Here is a 17529-nt window from a genome sequence, read left to right as displayed (position 1 = left end):
TTTGAAAATATTTACAAGAATTTTCTTGCAACATTTGTGGGATTTTTTAAAATAAAACTTTTAAGGGAAACTTTTAAGGAATTATTGGAATTTTCTTCCTGAAGGTTTTGCAAATTTTCAGAAATTTGGGGAATTTTTTTGCTGATTTTTTGGATTTTCTTCAGACAAGGAAACAATATTTTTTGGTGCCCGTAAATAAAGACAGCAGGAAGGTTAATACATCTCAAATTAGGAGGTTACATGAAAGTGAAAATCTATTTTTGAGTGAAAAATTACATTTTTTTAAGCATATCTGGCTTATTTTAAGACACCTAAGCTTGACAATCCTGGTAAAATAGAGCTTAAAATAAGTTTTCCCAGCTAATTTTGAGATCTCAAGATTCTATATATCTTATTTCAAGAAATCTTACCAAGCCATTTTTCACTTATTGGCAATTTTTTCACTTATTTCAAGGTAAAAGTTCCTTGAAATAAGTTTTTTTTTCTTGTTTTGAGAGGAGCATTTTTTCCAGTCTATCTATCTATCTAGCTATCTATGGTTCAAGAAAAAAAAAACAGACAAAAAAGTGCTTTGGTGTGACCGTATTCTTTGCTTTTATTTCCAAACCACCATGACAACAGCTCAGAGACACTGAGCAGTCATGACTGTCCACAACCATCCTTAAAACAGAACAGTAAGGCTTGAAAAATAAAATCATACAAACATAGCGTTGCAGACCGTTTTAGACAACACAGTCTGTGATAGAAAGACTGTGAAGTAGGCATTCTGTATTGTTTAAAAGAAGTCATTATTCAAACAGTACGGCCACACACTCAAGGCATATTGTCCACAGCTAAAGGTAATGTGCTTGAACATGACAGAAGGCAGAAAATGTCTCTTAAATTTCCTTGAATGCATCACACCAATCAGAGCAACGTGTTTATTAAGATGTGGATCTATTATTAACAAGTTAACAGTTTGTTAAGCGATTATGTTCGGGATGATTCTTCGGACTGAGTCAATCCAAAAGTCACTTAACTTGTAAGACTACATGATGAATTGTATTTTCCTATAGTAACTTCATAACTATAGCATTAATGGTTTATATCATTTGGAAAAACCCTTATTTATCCTAATTTTAATTGCTTAATATACCCTGTCTATCAGCATGTGCCTAAGAGTTACTGTAACTTAGAATTAAAGATTTCTTACCAGTCTAGATGAAGATGCAAGAATAGACAAGCTACTGAACGACCTCATATTATTCACTCTGCTCTCAACACATGATCTTTGGTGTCAAAATTCAGACCTACTGTTTATGTTCACATTGTGTTCTTGAATTACGCTGCTAGTTCACTGTTTCTTTGTGTATCTGTCACTGCTTGTTGCTGTTGCAAAACTGCAGCTAAAATCTGCCCCTTCACATTACACAACATTATAGCTGCTACATTATGAATCAGTGACTACAAGACCTTAAGTTTATCTCTGCACAAATTAAACTTGTGTTAATTCTGTGATACTTATGCTGTATGCAGGCTTCTAAGTAGGCAAAATCTTTAAAAGTAATTTCATCTTGTGCATTTTTTTTCACATTCACATTGACGCTGTTCCTTTTCCTATTTACGCATTTTCTTGTAAAGATGAAAAAACAAGGCCTCTTATCGTTCATGTTGACACTGCATTGCCATTTTGTCTACAAAAGTCATACTTAAGAAAGAAAAACACAAGCACCAGTTCTTATTATTGAATGTCTAGCATTGTTAAGCACTTACCTTAAAGTTGGTTTATTGCATTGAACGTTACCCTTGAAAGCAACACGAAGCATTACATTAGATTGCACAAGCGCTGCCATGTTTGTGCTGCTGCACCTACAGGATGTTGTCGTACAGTCACTGCTGCAACACAGACATGGAGTCACCTTCCTGCGGCCGACGTGGTTCTTGTGCTTGAGGACGACGGGGACCAGCTCCACCTTGCTCTGTTCGCTGCTCACCGCCATAGCTGTGGTCTTCTGCTGCGTTTCTCTCAGGGGTTGCCTTTTTTCTCTCCTTCCTTATTTGTCAATAAGTTTAACAAGGCTCTGGCGGAGGTCATTAAGGTCAAAGATCTTGATGTCCAGAATTTCTATGGCCCTCTGGATCTCAGAATCCATGCGATCCCGCTCCTCCAGAGAGTTGCTCAGGTTCTGCTCCGTGTTCTGGATGCGACGCTCCAAATCTGAGTTTCGCATCTCCATCTCCTGCAGTGAACAGGAGAGAAAAGGCAAAGGAAGGCTTGTTACTGTTGGTATGAAAACTGTCTGTCTTGATAGCTAATGGAAGGAAGCCAAGTGACTGTATTAATATCACTCCCACCCGTAGTCTGTGCATGGCCTCGTCCCTGTCGTGCTCCATTTCGTGGTATTCTGCCTTCTTACTTTGCAAAATGTGGATTTCCTGGAAATGAAGGAAAGGTTAAATGATTTTAACGTGATGCATCATGACTTCCTTGTATGCTGCAGCATCGTCACCTGAGATAACCACATATCTAAAAGAAAACATTATCCAACCTCATCTTTGGCCTTCAGCAGGGCCTCCAGCTCCTCCAGGGACTGAGTCAGCTCATCCTTCAGCAGGTCACTGGGCCCATGGCCTCCGTGGGCCTCCAGTTCAACCACCTTTACAAAACACAATGTGCTTATTATCACTCAGGATGGGAATTTGTTTTGCACATATTTCATCACTACCCAAAAAAAAACAGATTTTTCACCTAATGATTGCACAAGATGGGAAACCAGGAGATCACCAAAGCTATAATCCACCCTAAAGTGAATGTGAATGTTTGAACCAAATTTCATGACAGTTGATTAGTTGGTAAAGTACTTTAGCACCTCAAACTACAAATGTGAACCTATGGTGGCTCTAGAGGAAAGTCAGGGGCTTTACATTCAGTACAGTTCATTCTTTTAACACCAGGAACATCTGAACCAATCGATCCAATAGCTGTTGAGATATTTCAGTCCAGACCAAAGTGGGGCACAGACTGACCAGCAATTATGCTGAAGCAGGCCTCTAGTGAAGCTAAAATTCTTGCGTAAAACATTAATAGCAAAAAATGAAAAATACTGTATATTATTCTTGAAACCTTCTTGGTGATCTTACAGAAAATGGAAAACATATCACAATAACAGGCCTCTTTATAGATCAAGACTGCTCAACACTTAATAGTCCTCCCAACAAAAACAGCTGAATACTTAACAGGATTCATTTTATCAGGGAAAGTTGTCAATCTCACTCGCTTTCAACTAAATCTGCTGATGACTCAGAACTTTTCTTGTAACTATAAGCTGCTACTTTGTGTCATGTCAACTCTGTCAGGAATAAATTCCACTCTGCATTATCTTTTGGGCGCCACGAATCAGAAAAAATAAGACAGAAGGACACCTCTAAAAACGCCCCCCCTGCACTGAGCAACAGGCTGGATTATTTTAAACAGTGTATGGTTGATACGAGAAGGAGTGGTAGAAAGACGGGGAAAAAAAAGAGAAACGAGTAGATGCCAGCTCCCTCTGGTGATTTTTCATTTTTTCCTAACTGGGCCATTGAAAGTAGGATATTGCTGTCCTACAAACCCGTCTCCCTCTCACACCACCCTGGAGACATGAACTATTTTCAGCCACCTGGTCCCCTTGCTCAGACATGGGGAACTAGCTCGGTCCAAAGGAGACGCGGCTCTTCTCCCTTGTATGAATTAATTTGTTGATGTGGACCGAAATAGTGAAAACGGTTGAAATACCAGAGGAGTGCTGGAGAGGTAAAGAGTGATGATCGATACTGTAAGACCAGCCTGTAATGGAAAAGGATCAAGGTATTAAAGCATTGAATAAGATTGGTTTCTAATTGTCAGCCTGAGGCGAAGTCGGTCTCAGAGGAATTGGCTACCAGCAAATGTGAAAATACTTTTTATTGATGAGTGGGGACAGAGAGGGCAGAGGCATCTGTATTCTCTGCAACCTGAAAAATAATTCATGTGTGAAACCCTCCAGAGACTTGCAGTGTTTTACACCGAACTCCCCTGTGGAAAAGGAACATCGCCACGTGCACAGTGAACCCATTCAACCAGCACAGAAAACACCTTGATTAAAGCTTTAGAGGGGAAACGCCTGCAGCACAAGTTATGTCGAAGAATAATGAAGTGTTTTACCAGCCTGACTTCTTTTTCTGAACTTTCAAACCAGTGAAATTAAATGTCTAAAAAGCACAGCCTAATTTCATTACTGGAAACAACAGAGTGACAGGTCGAGTCCTGTCAGCTTCACCTTGTTCCTGTTGGTGCAAAGCTTTACTTCAGCAACAACCTAACTGTATGTTTCTGCGGCAGAGCAGCAGAACTGATAATCTGGTGTGAGCTTCTACCCTGCAGGACACAACGGATCTATACATAGAGGCCAAAGGACTTCAGAAGTCACAAGAGAAAACAACTACTTTCCAGTGTCTGACTCGTAATGCAGAAAGGCTTCTTTGGCCCAGTTTAAGTTTTCAGTAACTAGAAGTGTTCCGTGTTTGATCAGCTGTAAACTGTTTCCAAAGTCACCTCAGCTGCCAGAATCATCGTGATGGTGCATCAGTATTCCATGAAATAGACAGTATCAAGGTTAGTTTTTCTACAAAGCTTTGTCAAGTACCAGGTAAACCCTCTATTCTCTAAAGTGCTCATTGTTTTGATGGTTGCAGGAGGTCTTACCCAGCATGCATTGGGTAAGAGGCAGGATACCATGTGGACATAAGGGAAACTTAGATTTCACCTTTGTCTTTGGACCATTGGAAGAAACCTGGAGCACCTAGAGGATCCATGTCTATGAATTTATTTTATATTGTTTACAACTGATTTATCTAAAGCAAATCTATTAAGATGTTTATTCAGTTGGTTTGGGCATCTGAAACTCAGTTACCTTGGTAACGCTGACTCTGTTTACAGGGCAGGTGATGTTTTATTTTTGAAGTAAATCTCTCTCTTTATCATTTAAAAATGCCAAGGTTTACTTAATCTTGATCTGATCTTGTGTGATATCAAGAACATTAAGTCTAACATTTAGGTTTCATGCTTACACACAAACTGTCATGCAGAAATTAAAATATGCATCTGTCTGTACAAAGCAGCTCTGAACCATCTGCTTTCAAAGTCACTGAAAAGGCAACTCTCTGGTTCATGCATCAATTTAGTGATTTCATAGTAAAGATAATTTACGACAAGTTAGATTTTATGATTTTCCAGTTTAGAAGTGTGAGTGTATGAGGAACATATAATGACAGTGGCACTCTTTCATCCATACAATTCAATACATATGACTTGGGAAAATGTAAATATTGGAAATATAATTTTAGACTTCCAGACTAAAAACTGTGACTACAGTGTTGACTCAAGGCTTCAGGGAGCATACAACTCACTATTATGGCTGCAGCATATGATTATTTTCATAGTTATTCTGTTGTTTATCTTTTTGATTAATCAGTTAACTGTTTAAAATGTTTAAAATGTATTAGTTGGTGACCAATTGATTGGTCATTAAAGCCCTACTGCTTCCATCTGGTCACACCTATTGAAGATGCTGCGTGTGATCAGCTGTGAAAATGCTGCTTTTTATTCTGCTGTTAATGATGTTTCTCTTTAATGAACCATTGGTCACAAGATTATTAACACGAAGCTGTAATGTGAACTCATTGCATATTTAACTGGTGTGTGGTGAACACTGCGGTAATGGACAGTCTTGTTTGATTTTGAAATATTACCGATGGCTAATTCAGTGTTCAGGGTGAACAAAGTTAAGCAGACCACCGTCAAACTGTCTTCTGAGTGTCAGTGTTAAAGCAGCAGAAGCTCACCTGCTCTCTGAGTCTTTCGGTCTCCTCCTGATATGCCAACAGCTGTTTCTTCCACTGCTCTACATTAGCATTAGCCTCATGCAAAGCTGCCACCAACTTGGAGTTGCTGTCCTGAAGAGTGAAGAGCTCTGCTTCCAGGTTCATCTCACAAATCGACCTGAAAGACACAAATACGAGAGATACATTTATATAATATATGACACTGTGCACATGCTGGAAGCCTTATGATGATATACATGGCGCATCATTAGTGTACATTTTTTATAATTCCATGACAACCAGGCAAGCTCCAGCTGATGAAGATATGTAATGTGACTGAAAGTTCCAAAACTAACTGTACTTGGACTTTCAGGAACATTATTTTTAACAGCTGTTGTTTGGGTCAGAGGGTGGCCATGGTTCTGCTGGGAGAGCTGGTCTGCTACATGCACAGGTTTTGGCAGTTCAATCCCCAACTCCCAACTGTACATGTACAAGCTGCAAGAGTTTTCCTCCATGAATTGCACATTCAGGGGATTGCATGGTGATTCAGTGGTTCGCTTTGTCGCCTCACAGCAAGAAGGTTCAAGGGTCATTCCCCATTCCTGGGTTGTTTCCATGCATCTTCCACAGTTTAAGGATGTGCGTGGAAGGTTAACTGGTGATTCCAAGCTGGCTGTAAGTGTGTGAACGTACAAAGTTGTAAGTCTCTTTGCCCTGTGATAAACTGTACTCCGCCTCTCAGCCAGGGTCAGTTACGAAAGACTCATGATCCTCTGCAGGATACAGCAGCAGGTATAGCTAATGGATGGATATGTCAGTTAGTATTAGTTAATGGATGGATGTGTCAGTCAGTATTAGTGTGACAGTTGGACCAAAACCGACACAAATTGTAATCAGAGTAGTAGAGACTGAAATGATGGTTTAAAATGAAGAATGTCTGATCAGGATCTCTTGCCTGAATTGATAAAACAATACTTTTTTTAGATAAACTCCATGATGTGGAAATCTGACTGTGTGAGCCACTTTATGTAAAAAGATAAACATATGTACTGTAGGTCTGTACCTTAACAGAAACTGCAGTGCTTAATTCCACTGTTTACCATTTATTTACTCACAGAGATGTAACAAATATGGGTAGACAAACTTATACTGTCTCTGCTATAAAACCTAATTTTCACCATCTGAGCCACATGGATGCGTTTAATGGACTCGTTCTTGAACATGAGAGACCATCTGAGTTCACTGTTATAACTAAGTCTTACATAAAGCCTTGCTATATGAGGATGAATACTATAGCTGGCTGTGTAGTAACAGCCAGCTGTACTGCTGCCAGCTCTTTGGAACATGATGAAACACTGATGGCCTGGTTAACACAATCACCAACCCACTACAAATGTGTTAAAGAGGCTGCATGAAGGACTACAGCCTGCAGCGGCACACCTACAGTCCAGAATGAAGGTCATTTCACAGATCTTATACAGATACACATTAAAATCCCCAGAAAGCAGTGCAGAACACCAAACTGTGTGTCTGACTGAATGTGGGCTAATTTTTTAAAAAAGGAACCGGGATCAGTGACATGTCCTCAACTAAGGTGAACCATCAAACTCAAGACATCTGTTAGCATTAGCAGATCGCAGGAGATTGCTGCTCCAAATGTGACAAAAAAGCCATTAAATTTGGTCTTCTTTTGTCTATTTAAGTGTATTTTTTTCACCTGTGTTCTATTATGGTGCTAATATCCCCCCTGACCTTAGTTTAAAATCATGTGAGCATGAACTGCCATTATCTGTGTGACCTATAACTACATCTCATTTGCGACTGTGTATGCAGTGCATTAGTCCCAGTATACCCTGCATTCACTGTATACACTGAGTAAACATATGAGTTAATTAAATTTTAGTCGATTTTTCTTAGCCTGGGGACAGGATTGCTCAGATTTTCTTCTTATCTTTGATTCTTTGTTGTCACGCTGTCCCTCTACATCTGGAAAGCTTAAGGTCGTCCCTGGCAACAGTTTACCATGGTTACCATTCAAGAGAAGCTTTCTGGTGTAATAATTGGACTGTAGGATATAAAAGCATTGTGAGTGCCTCAAAGGACTGAGTGGAGGGACTTATACAAGCCTTGTTTGATGTTAATATGAGTCAGAACCTCAGCAGTGGCCTCTTCAGTTCCAACAGATCTTAACAAATCCAATGACGTCAAGCTGTAATTAGGCCAAGAAATGAAAACCCTGGTCATACTCAGAAACTTAAACCTGTTCAAGTACAAAAAGAAGTATCATCTGCTGGATTATGCTTCTAATGAAGTTACAAAGATGAAATTATAGCTGATTGATTACAGCTACTATTACAATGTTGTCTCAAGAATCATTCACTGTTTAAGGAATGATGGCATCCAATCACATCCGGTCTCAGTGTGATTTCCAGTTATATTTTGGACAAAACAGTTTTAAACAATTACACTGAAGCATCATTCATCAACTCCTCCATTGGAGATATGGCAGTATGAACTACAACGAGTGTGAACTTGGTCAACACTGAGGGAAGTACACTTCTTTTTTTCCAACCTGAGAAATAACATGTCAAACAGAGAATTTTACAAGCACTGGTAGGTTGGCTGATCATTTTTTTAAACCTATGGCCAGATCCATTTGTTAGCTGTTCCCCTATTTCATGTCTTCATGTTAAGCTAAGCTAACCAGCTTTTGACTGTGACTTTATTTTCAACATACAGACAAAAGAATGGAATCAATCTTTTCATCGAACCTTTGGCAAGAAAGCAAATAAGCTTATTTCCCAAACTGTGAAACAAACTGCTTTAAATCAGCAGTGTAGAACTTTTGTCTCCCCCTTTAGGCAGTGAAAGTAATTACACAAAACCTCTGTTGACACATGGTTTGATGAATGCGTCACCGTCTTTTTTTTAGACTGTAATCCTCCTCTGAATGCAGAGTTTCTTTTTTTACCTGGAGCATCAGAAACTTTTCAGGGAGTCTTCCTCATTTTTTTCCCTGCATTGCTAGTTGCCGTACTCTCCTCTGTCTCTACAGCTACAGTTACTCAGTTTTTCTGTACTGCAAACCAATCATTCCTGGGTTACGTGAAAAGGACACAGGAATGTCGCTATATGTAAAAGTCCTGAATTCCAGTTTTAATATTACAATGTAAAAAATTCCATCCACGTGACTCTTTTTTTTCTCAAAAAGTCCCAATTATTGAATTTCACTAGTTTCTTCAGTTGTCATAGTATCATCTGGTATCACCTGACATTTGACTCTACATCATGCAATAACAACTGAACCATCTCCATGGCAACTGATCCACAGAGGACAGCCATAGACAGTTTCTATAGTCAGTGAGGAACCTTGAAGCTGGATCCAGCGCAGATTTTATCATTGTTAGAAATCAAATTTAAACTGTGAGCGGCAGAGATGAATAGAGAGAAACTTTGGCTTTACAACGAAACATTAAACACCAAACTGAAACCAGATTCTGAACAACTACGCACAACAAGCATTTCACCAAGGTGTTCCCATCACGGTATGCGACCGAGAAGAAAGTGAGGCTGAATTCTGTTGATGTGTCCTTTCTTGTGTGCATGAATAACTGGGTTACCCTTCAGAAAGCATCTTCTTAATGCGCTCCTTCTCAGAAGACAAGGTGATGTCGGCGCTCTGGCTGCGGAACAGTTTGTCCTCCGGTCCATTCACGCACATCACCGGTGGAGACTGGAGTTCATCCGAGAGGTCCTGAGAAACACATCAGTAAATGGACTTTCCAGATAGCACACACAGCATTATAACAAAGCAGAATCTCAACACTAAACTGATTATTCAAACAGGAGAGAGGCTGCGTCTTTGAAGAAAACTATTTTAAGACAACCTCTATTCATGTCAAAGTCCAAAACAGATTGTTTTAAGTGCTCAGCATTTAAATTAAAAACACAGAAACCATGTAAAGATATAGAGGTCGTCTTAGATAAGGAGAATAAACGTTCTCTTTGCCATCTCAGGATATATAATCTGTAATATATGGACAGTTTTGGTGTCTGTCTTTGGGTTTGTTTTGTATCTGTAAATCTTGTATTTTGAAGTTTCTTCCAAAGGCAGTTTCTGTACTTCAACCAACAAAAGACTCACCTGTGAGAACTACAGCGGATCCACGAGGCAGTAAAACAAAGAAACAAGTCATACAATATACAACTACCTCTTCAAAATATCACAATCATACTTAGCAGACTGATCAGTTATGCAGTGCTGTGCCACTTAGCACCTAATTGACGCTGTAGACAATTTATCTGGAGCTTTGGCTTTTCAGATGTCTTCGTTAAATCAATAAAGACGTGGAGTGAGGGACAAAACTTGAAATCTGTTCAGCTATAGAATTAAAAGGGAAATGGACATGTTCCTCATGACCGAGCAGATGTAACTGACAGCTGATTGTTCTCTATTGATCAAAAAGCTCTGACCCGACTGCATTTTCATCATTACTTGTGTCTCAGTCGGAGGCTTCTGGGTAGAAAATGTGAATGTGGTGTACTGCTGAGCAGCACAGGATAATTTTACCATCGTCCTAGTTTTCCTCACTTTCCCTTCCCTCCGAGACAAGTGACCCAGCTCGTACTTCTATTGCTTTTCTTTCCTCTCTCTCCATCCCTCCTTTGATTCAGTCACAGCGGACATATCTAATAGCTGCAAGTGATACAGGTGCACTTATCTCCTCCATGCAAAACTGTCCAAAAAATGCATACATGGACAAAGTTTTACATTTACTCCCTGCAAACATTTGCTCTTGTTTCACGGTCACGTTGTTTTCTGAAAGGGCAGAACTCACCTGAGGAGCGGCGATGGTGAGCGCAGTGTTGGCCAGTTCTTTGTCCTGTGACTTTTCTCGTGCCAGACGAGCTGCATCTTTCACCTCCTTAAACTTCTCTGCAAACTTTTCAAAAGAGGACACGTCAGAAACGGTTTCACACAATGGAAAATAAACAACGTAGCACAGCTGACCTTTAGGAAACTGACAGTAGGTTTTACTTGAACAGTGTTTTGGTCTCGCTTGACTTTGGTTCAGTTTACCTGATGCAGCTGCTGCTCCGTGGCAAAACCCAGACCGTAGACGGTGTTGGCCCTGCTGTCAGCCCACTGACCAAACTTCTGGGACGTCTTAGTAAATGTCATACTGGGTGTAACAGTGCAGTTGATAATCGCCTGCATGTGCAGAGACACCAAAAGTGGCGTTTAGGTGTAGGTGAAGAAAGCAGCAAACACATAATTCCAGACTAAACTAAATATTTGAACCAATATTAGCAGAGCTATTTCTCATCAGGTCTTCCCTACTATGTTTTCTCCACACACTATACCAATATGCTACCTTCTGTAAATACTGTGAGCTTCTATCGATGCACTTAAATCTAGGACAAGAGAGGCACAGACAAAAGTCCAAAGGCAAAGAAATGTAAAAACTACAACCGTACTTCACTCACTCATATTTTCAGTTTTAACCTCTGTTTTTATTCTAGTTTAGGTTTACTCAGTTGAATTACCAGAAGTGTTTTTAACTGAAGTTTTATGCACTGATCAGCCAAAACAATAAAACCACCAACAGGCGAAGTATGCAACACTGATCATGTTGTTACAATCCACTGTTCTGCTGGAAAGGCTAAAGTTCTGGATGACACATACCAACCCCCTAAAATAATGTCCCAGACCAAGCACAGCCTCTTCTTAACAACACACCCTGCCACACTGCAAAAACTGCTCAGGAATGATTCAAGAAACACAACAAAGAGCCCACAGTGTTGACCGGGTCTCCAAACTCCACAGATCCCAAACAGATGGAACATTAACTAGACAACAAGCTGATCCATGGAAGCCTTACACCGAAACCTAAAGAACCCAGAACAAGGATTCACTGCTACAGGACACCCATAAGGATCCAAGCAGTTTTTAGCAACATGAGGGGAACCGACACAATATTAGCCATGTGGATTTAATGTTGGTGCCTTTTTGTGAGAACATTCACATTTTTAGCTCTAGTAGCAGCATGACAGTGCACCCTCCAGTCCAGAATTAAGTATTTCATCAACTACTGAATGGGTGGTCTTGAAATTAAATTGACATTCATGGTCCCCACTCACTTTAGTGAGCAACTGATCCCCCTGAAGGCCTATAACATTGATAATTACGGAGTTTAGTGACATGTCTCTATTAATATTAGATGAACTGTCATTACATTTGGCTCAGACATTACCTCTAGCACCATCACTGGGTCATAATTTTTCTTTGTCCAACACAAATACGTATAAAACTGATGGAATTTCCATCAGACTCAGCTCTACCTCACATTTAAATTTACCATCACTACAAAACAGTAGCCTTTACATTGTCACTGTGAACATGTAACCATGCTGCTGTTAGCATGTAGCTCTACACACAGCCTCACAGAGCCATAAGCCTGGCAACAGACTCTTTGGAGAATGCAGCAATCATTTTTCTATTAGTCATCTTGTGTCACTGTTGAACAAAGTCCTTACATAACCCCTGTCAACAATGAAATACCTTCATGTTTCAGAATTTTGCTGAAAAAACTCTGCTTATCTGTGCTTTAGCATTATCTCTCCACTGAGATTCTTGGCAAATTAGGTGTTTTCAAGCTCCCCTGAGATGCGTTTGTTCTTTAGAAAAAGCCTGTTTTGGACACGATCCAAAACCTCTGATGATCACAAACTCTTATTGTTGAGAGGAAATTCAGAGCAGAGGCAAATTAAAGTGAGAGAAAGACAGCGGATGCAGTCACAGCACATCCACCAGGTTCATCACCTCATTCTCAGGGAGGTGGCTGAAGCTGCCTCTCCCCCCCCTTTAGCACATGAAAAGAAAAAATATTAGAGCAGACCTATTTATAAACCTTTTTACGTCATCTCCAGTGTTACAATAATGGAACTGATTTAAAATCCCAGAATTGCAGGGCAATGACAGCTTAGGAAGAAGCGTTCTCCTCCTTCTTTCCCCTCCAACAAATGATTACATGAACTCCGTGGTCTGCGTTTCTGCGCTGATATGTTTGACATAACATGCTGGACGGTGGCAGCAGCAGTAAAGATTACTGTGGAGCCAGACGCCAGTCCTGGCAGGATCGGGCTGCTGAACGACCAACTGCCTCACCGCACTGCCTTCTGGGAGGCAGGAATGTGGGTCACACCAGAGGTGCTAAGAAGAGATGAGATATAGACCCCCCGCCCCCTCCAGCGCTGGTTGTGACCTCTTCCTCGTAATCTAAATCCACAGGCCTGTAAGAAAAGATGCTCTGGCTGCTGCTGTGGTTTACATTACTGGCTGTTTCACAACCTCGCAGACTTTCTGGTAGGAGTACGATGAGGAAAATCAGTTCGAAGCTGCTCTTTCTCTGACTTTGTTGGCTCTGTGGGGCAATGCTATGATATACTCCATTAATGCTGAGGCCACCAGCTTCACTGCAACCAAAAAGTAGGAGAAAATCCCACAAGAAAAGAAGCATCATGTGTATTTCACTTCTGGGTTTTTGTAGAACTTGAAACTTTATTGTACTGTCATTTTCCTCGCACTCACCTTGGTCCCGCCCACGCTAATGATCCGATAGACGTTGCGATTTGCATCATAGAAGAAGGACACTGTGACGGCATGTTTACTGGCAGGTATCCAGTTCCTCTTGGTGTTGGGGTCGATCTGGAAAACATGAGCCCGGGCGCTGAAGATCGGCTGCTCCCTGGAGGAGGAAACACAAGGATGATGTGAGATAATGTTTCTATATAAAGGAAATGTAAAAGTGAAGGCAACTGAAAAGATCTTCGGATTTTTTTCAGACATTCATTCATATTCCACTCAGAAAACCAATTACTTCAATTTACATTATTGTTTAACTTTATTTATCTCGTTTTTATATTCAATTTAGATATCCTCAGCTGTGGAATTCATTGAATATAACACTAACATTCTCTTTTTTTGTGAGATTTGTGTTTGTTTCTGATGACAGCACATATTTTCTTATTCTAGGCTTACTTGTGTGTTTATTTTTGAGTTTTGTTAGTTTCTTGTTTTGCTTTTTTCACTTTTGATGAGCTACAATGCCATTTTTTCCTATTTTCTCTCCTGCATCATAATTGTTTTCACTTACATGTAATTTGCATTTTTTTATGAATAAATTAAACTAAAAAATCTAATTCCCTGAGAAATTGAGTGAAATCACTACTTTTCTTAAGAGTAGGAGGTTTAAAATCTTAAAAACAAGACAGAAAGCTTTTAGCTTCGACTAAAATGTGTTTTTGCTCCTGATATGAGCATCTCCCACTAAAACCCACCATCCTGCTCAAAAATCCTCTCTGTTTCCCTTAAAAAGGAAATCCTTCATTATTTTCATAATGGGACATCTCCGCCTGCAATCCAGCGACAGATGTGGAATCATCCTTTGGCTTTCTCCCACACTTTCTCCTGCGTCATTCGCCAGCAGTACAGGGTAAAGCTGGCCGAGGATGTTGACTAGAACTCTCTGAACCCTCTCCCGAGTCGTTCACCCACCACGCTCTGATCTGCTCCTGGCAGATTCACAGAGATGTATCCTGGATACGAGGTAAATATATCAAAGCAACACAGTCGCTGGTGCTCGGAGGTGGTTCAGCCACTGCCATGTGGTATGAATAACAACACTGCTGAAGGTCTCTTTAACTCCCTCATCCTCTTCAGCTGGAGTTAAAGTAAGTTAGGTGGCTGAATTTACAGCTTCTTCTTTCTGTCTTTAAATTCTAGCAGACAGATCATAAACCCAACAGCTTTTTTTTTCTTTTATTTTGGTAATGTTTATGGTAAATAAAGAATGAAATGCCCCTGATCATCACTCTTATCTTTGCTGCCTGGCTCCATCTAATAGAAATGCTGCCTGGAGGAGGTGCTAAGTTGAAGTATGGTAAATGGTAAAAACCGGGACATTTTTTCTTCAATGCAGTATTGTAAATTGCTGAGGCTTTTCCCAGGAGAGCTGTATTCTTTTGGCCAGTCATCATGCATTTATATCTGACCCCAATAGAGACACACAAATCCAACAATGGTGCGTTTCCCACTTAGTTCACCATTAAATTACAAGACAAAATTCTATGGACTCCTACGCCGTTTCGAGGACTGACTAAAGATGTCGATATGAACAGTAGTGTTTCAACAACTTTCCAGTCTGATAATAACGCCTGCTATAATTCTCCTTCTTATCTCCCAGTAATCCTCCTGGTGTCAGTGGATTTCCTGCTCTGCCTCCTGATCTGACGACTGACTGGGAGACGACGCTGGGTGAGGGACGTCTTTTCCACGCTGGGACTGAGATTTGTGCTCTGGCTTTCTAGTGATATGATTCAGCTGTCATGTTGGTAGACAATCTGACGTAGAACTGTACTCTGCATTACAATTGGGAGTGTCTGATTTGAGTCAAGAATAAAATAAATAAGAATAACTGGTTAATTTTTTGTTCAATGATTTAGCCTAAGATAGTGTTTTTATGTTCATTCTTGTGTCTGTCTAAATCCCAAATACATTCAGTTTGCTGCCATACAAGATAACCAAGAAGATGAAAGTAGCTCAAAATCTGAAAAAACAGATGAAAATGATCATCTAGTTATCAAAACAGCCAATCAGCTACTCACTTAATTGTCCAAAAATTAACTGTGTAAGGATGACTCATTGCCTTGGAGGCCCATATCCCAAACAGAAAGGTCAGCGCAAAGTGAAAACGTAGATGCATATCAAAGCGTCACTGACTTCACAGTGAACAAAAAGGTGAGGTGAAGGTCCCAAACTCAATTACTATGTTGACCCATCGCTGCTCTGCTCTGACCTTGCCTGTGGTGATGAATATCTGGCATCTAGCAGCATCCAACCTGAGCGACATGGACCGCTTTGCAAACATGATGAGGCACGAATCAAACAGACAAACAGAGGACCAGCTGGCTGCAGGTGTGTGTGTCAACATTTACTGTTTCCTGTATGTGAGAACTGTCATTGGAACACACTCTGGTGGTGTGAAACTGTGCGTGTGCTCATGTTACTCGACCTTCATCCTCAGCAGATGGATGCAGCCTACTTAATGGGGGTCTCTAAGCATAATAATGAAGCTTTGTGGTGATCAGGACAGACCCCTCTAATTCCAGACGCACAATCTGCTATCTTTGATCTGATCTGTCTGAATCACACCTCGTATTGGCAGATGTTATACATTAGAAAGCTCGATTACGACGTAAATGTAATTAATTTGCAATTATTTCATTCATCCATTGCCAATCCACCAGTTTTGTTAGTGCCGAAAGAAAGAAAGTGGCTCTTTGTGACTGTTTTTGAAGTAACCTACCTAAAGTAGATGAATACAGCAATATCTGACTTCAGCAGCGACAACACTGACAGTTCACAGCTGTCCTACTACAGGTTAACCAAATATTTAAAAAAAATGAAATTAACAGATTTGCAGCTTCTAATGTCTCACAAACACAATCATTATTAGGAATTATGCTTTAAATAATCTAAAGTCTCTGGGGCCATGCAAAGACAAAAACATCAGAAAATTGGATTGTCTTAATTTAACACATTCACTAAGTCTGAAAAGATCCTGCAGCATCAGTGTTAGTGCCAAGCAGATGCTCCAGATGTGCTGCACAGCAACAACATCAGCTGCTGGATTTCAATCTGTCTCACAGCCACAACTTGAAACCATTAATGATTATTTTATGAGTTAACTTTCTGCCGTTCCGAAATCAGGATCTTAAGGGAATTATTGCGGAGTGTTTGGCATCCCAAGGTCACAAATACAAGAACTCTAAATGTCATCTGTGAGGAAAGAAAAGGGCTCAGTCAGATTCAAAATGTTCTTACCTTTCTCTGTGATGAGGAAACATCTTAGAAGGTTACTTGGACTTCTTTTCTACAGACAAATAGAGAAAGTGGTGAGGGTTAAGGCAGTACATGTATTAAAAAACACAATAAATAACTGATAAAAGCGTTTGCTGTAGTAATTACAACACAATCTTTGCTCTCACTTTTCATTCTAAGCCTAATTGTAGTAGGAATGGAGTCCCACTTACCCCATGTCGGTGTGAAACCTTGTTGAGTCTGTTATCTAACAATATTTCCGCGCTGCTGTCCCAGTCTGTCTCCTCTTTCCTTCACTCTGAGCTTCCAGATGCCTGATTTCTGCTTTATTCTCCAGGGAGGCGGGGAGAGGAGGTTTCACTGCAAGGCGCTCCTCTCAGCCCCTGCTGCAGCCCCGCCGACTCTCAGCTTCCGTCCTGCGCCGAGCACCGACCGCTCAGCTCTGCGGAGCCCCGACGCTCAGAGCCCGGAGGAGGCAGAGCCGCTGACCCCGATGACTGAAGTGACCGCGGGCCGCTCCGAGTCCATCCTTGTCCGGCCACGAGAAGAAAAAGAAGCGAGTTGTTTCCTCGTTTTTTTTCCCTAACCTGCTACTGCTCAGACCTCTCCGCTCCCCTTCTCCGGGCTTCAGCTCCTCATCCAGCCGGCGGATCGCATGCAACAGCCGGCAGCAGAGTACCACCTGCTGGCTCTGCGGGCTCCAGCTGTAGGAGGCGGTGAATCTGTGTCAACCTGCCTGCAGCCAATGAGCCCGCATGTGTGCATACTGCAACCTTATAGGTCTGCTTAAGGGTGCCACTTTTAAGTCTATAATGAATTACTGC

General features: G+C 40.8%; 1 protein-coding gene and 1 long non-coding RNA gene across 3 annotated transcripts; one reads left to right on the top strand and one right to left on the bottom strand.

Annotated features, from left to right (window-relative positions):
- Positions 1-567: 567 nt before the first annotated feature.
- On the bottom strand, positions 568-17458 carry LOC111566867 (homer protein homolog 3). Of its 2 annotated transcripts, none has more exons than XM_023267671.3 (10): positions 16918-17458; positions 16709-16757; positions 13415-13571; positions 10904-11035; positions 10662-10766; positions 9444-9577; positions 5842-5998; positions 2529-2636; positions 2335-2415; positions 568-2219 (listed from the first exon to the last, which is right to left on the bottom strand). In XM_023267671.3, the coding sequence occupies exons 2-10, from the start codon at positions 16729-16731 to the stop codon at positions 2034-2036; spliced, it is 1083 nt and encodes a 360-aa protein (XP_023123439.1). In that variant the 5' UTR covers positions 16732-16757; positions 16918-17458; the 3' UTR covers positions 568-2033. The 2 variants fall into 2 exon arrangements, with proteins under 2 accessions (XP_023123439.1, XP_023123442.1); XM_023267674.3 differs by having other exon boundaries at positions 9444-9556.
- LOC118470113 (uncharacterized) lies at positions 13462-15268 on the top strand. The gene is made up of 3 exons (XR_004847138.2): positions 13462-13596; positions 14202-14432; positions 15069-15268. It is a non-coding gene; the product is annotated as an uncharacterized LOC118470113 (long non-coding RNA).
- Positions 17459-17529: the final 71 nt, after the last annotated feature.

This window comes from Amphiprion ocellaris, chromosome 10, assembly GCF_022539595.1.
Source record: "Amphiprion ocellaris isolate individual 3 ecotype Okinawa chromosome 10, ASM2253959v1, whole genome shotgun sequence".
Classification (NCBI taxonomy): Eukaryota; Metazoa; Chordata; class Actinopteri; family Pomacentridae; genus Amphiprion; species Amphiprion ocellaris.
This window is presented reverse-complemented; position numbering and strand designations above follow the sequence as displayed.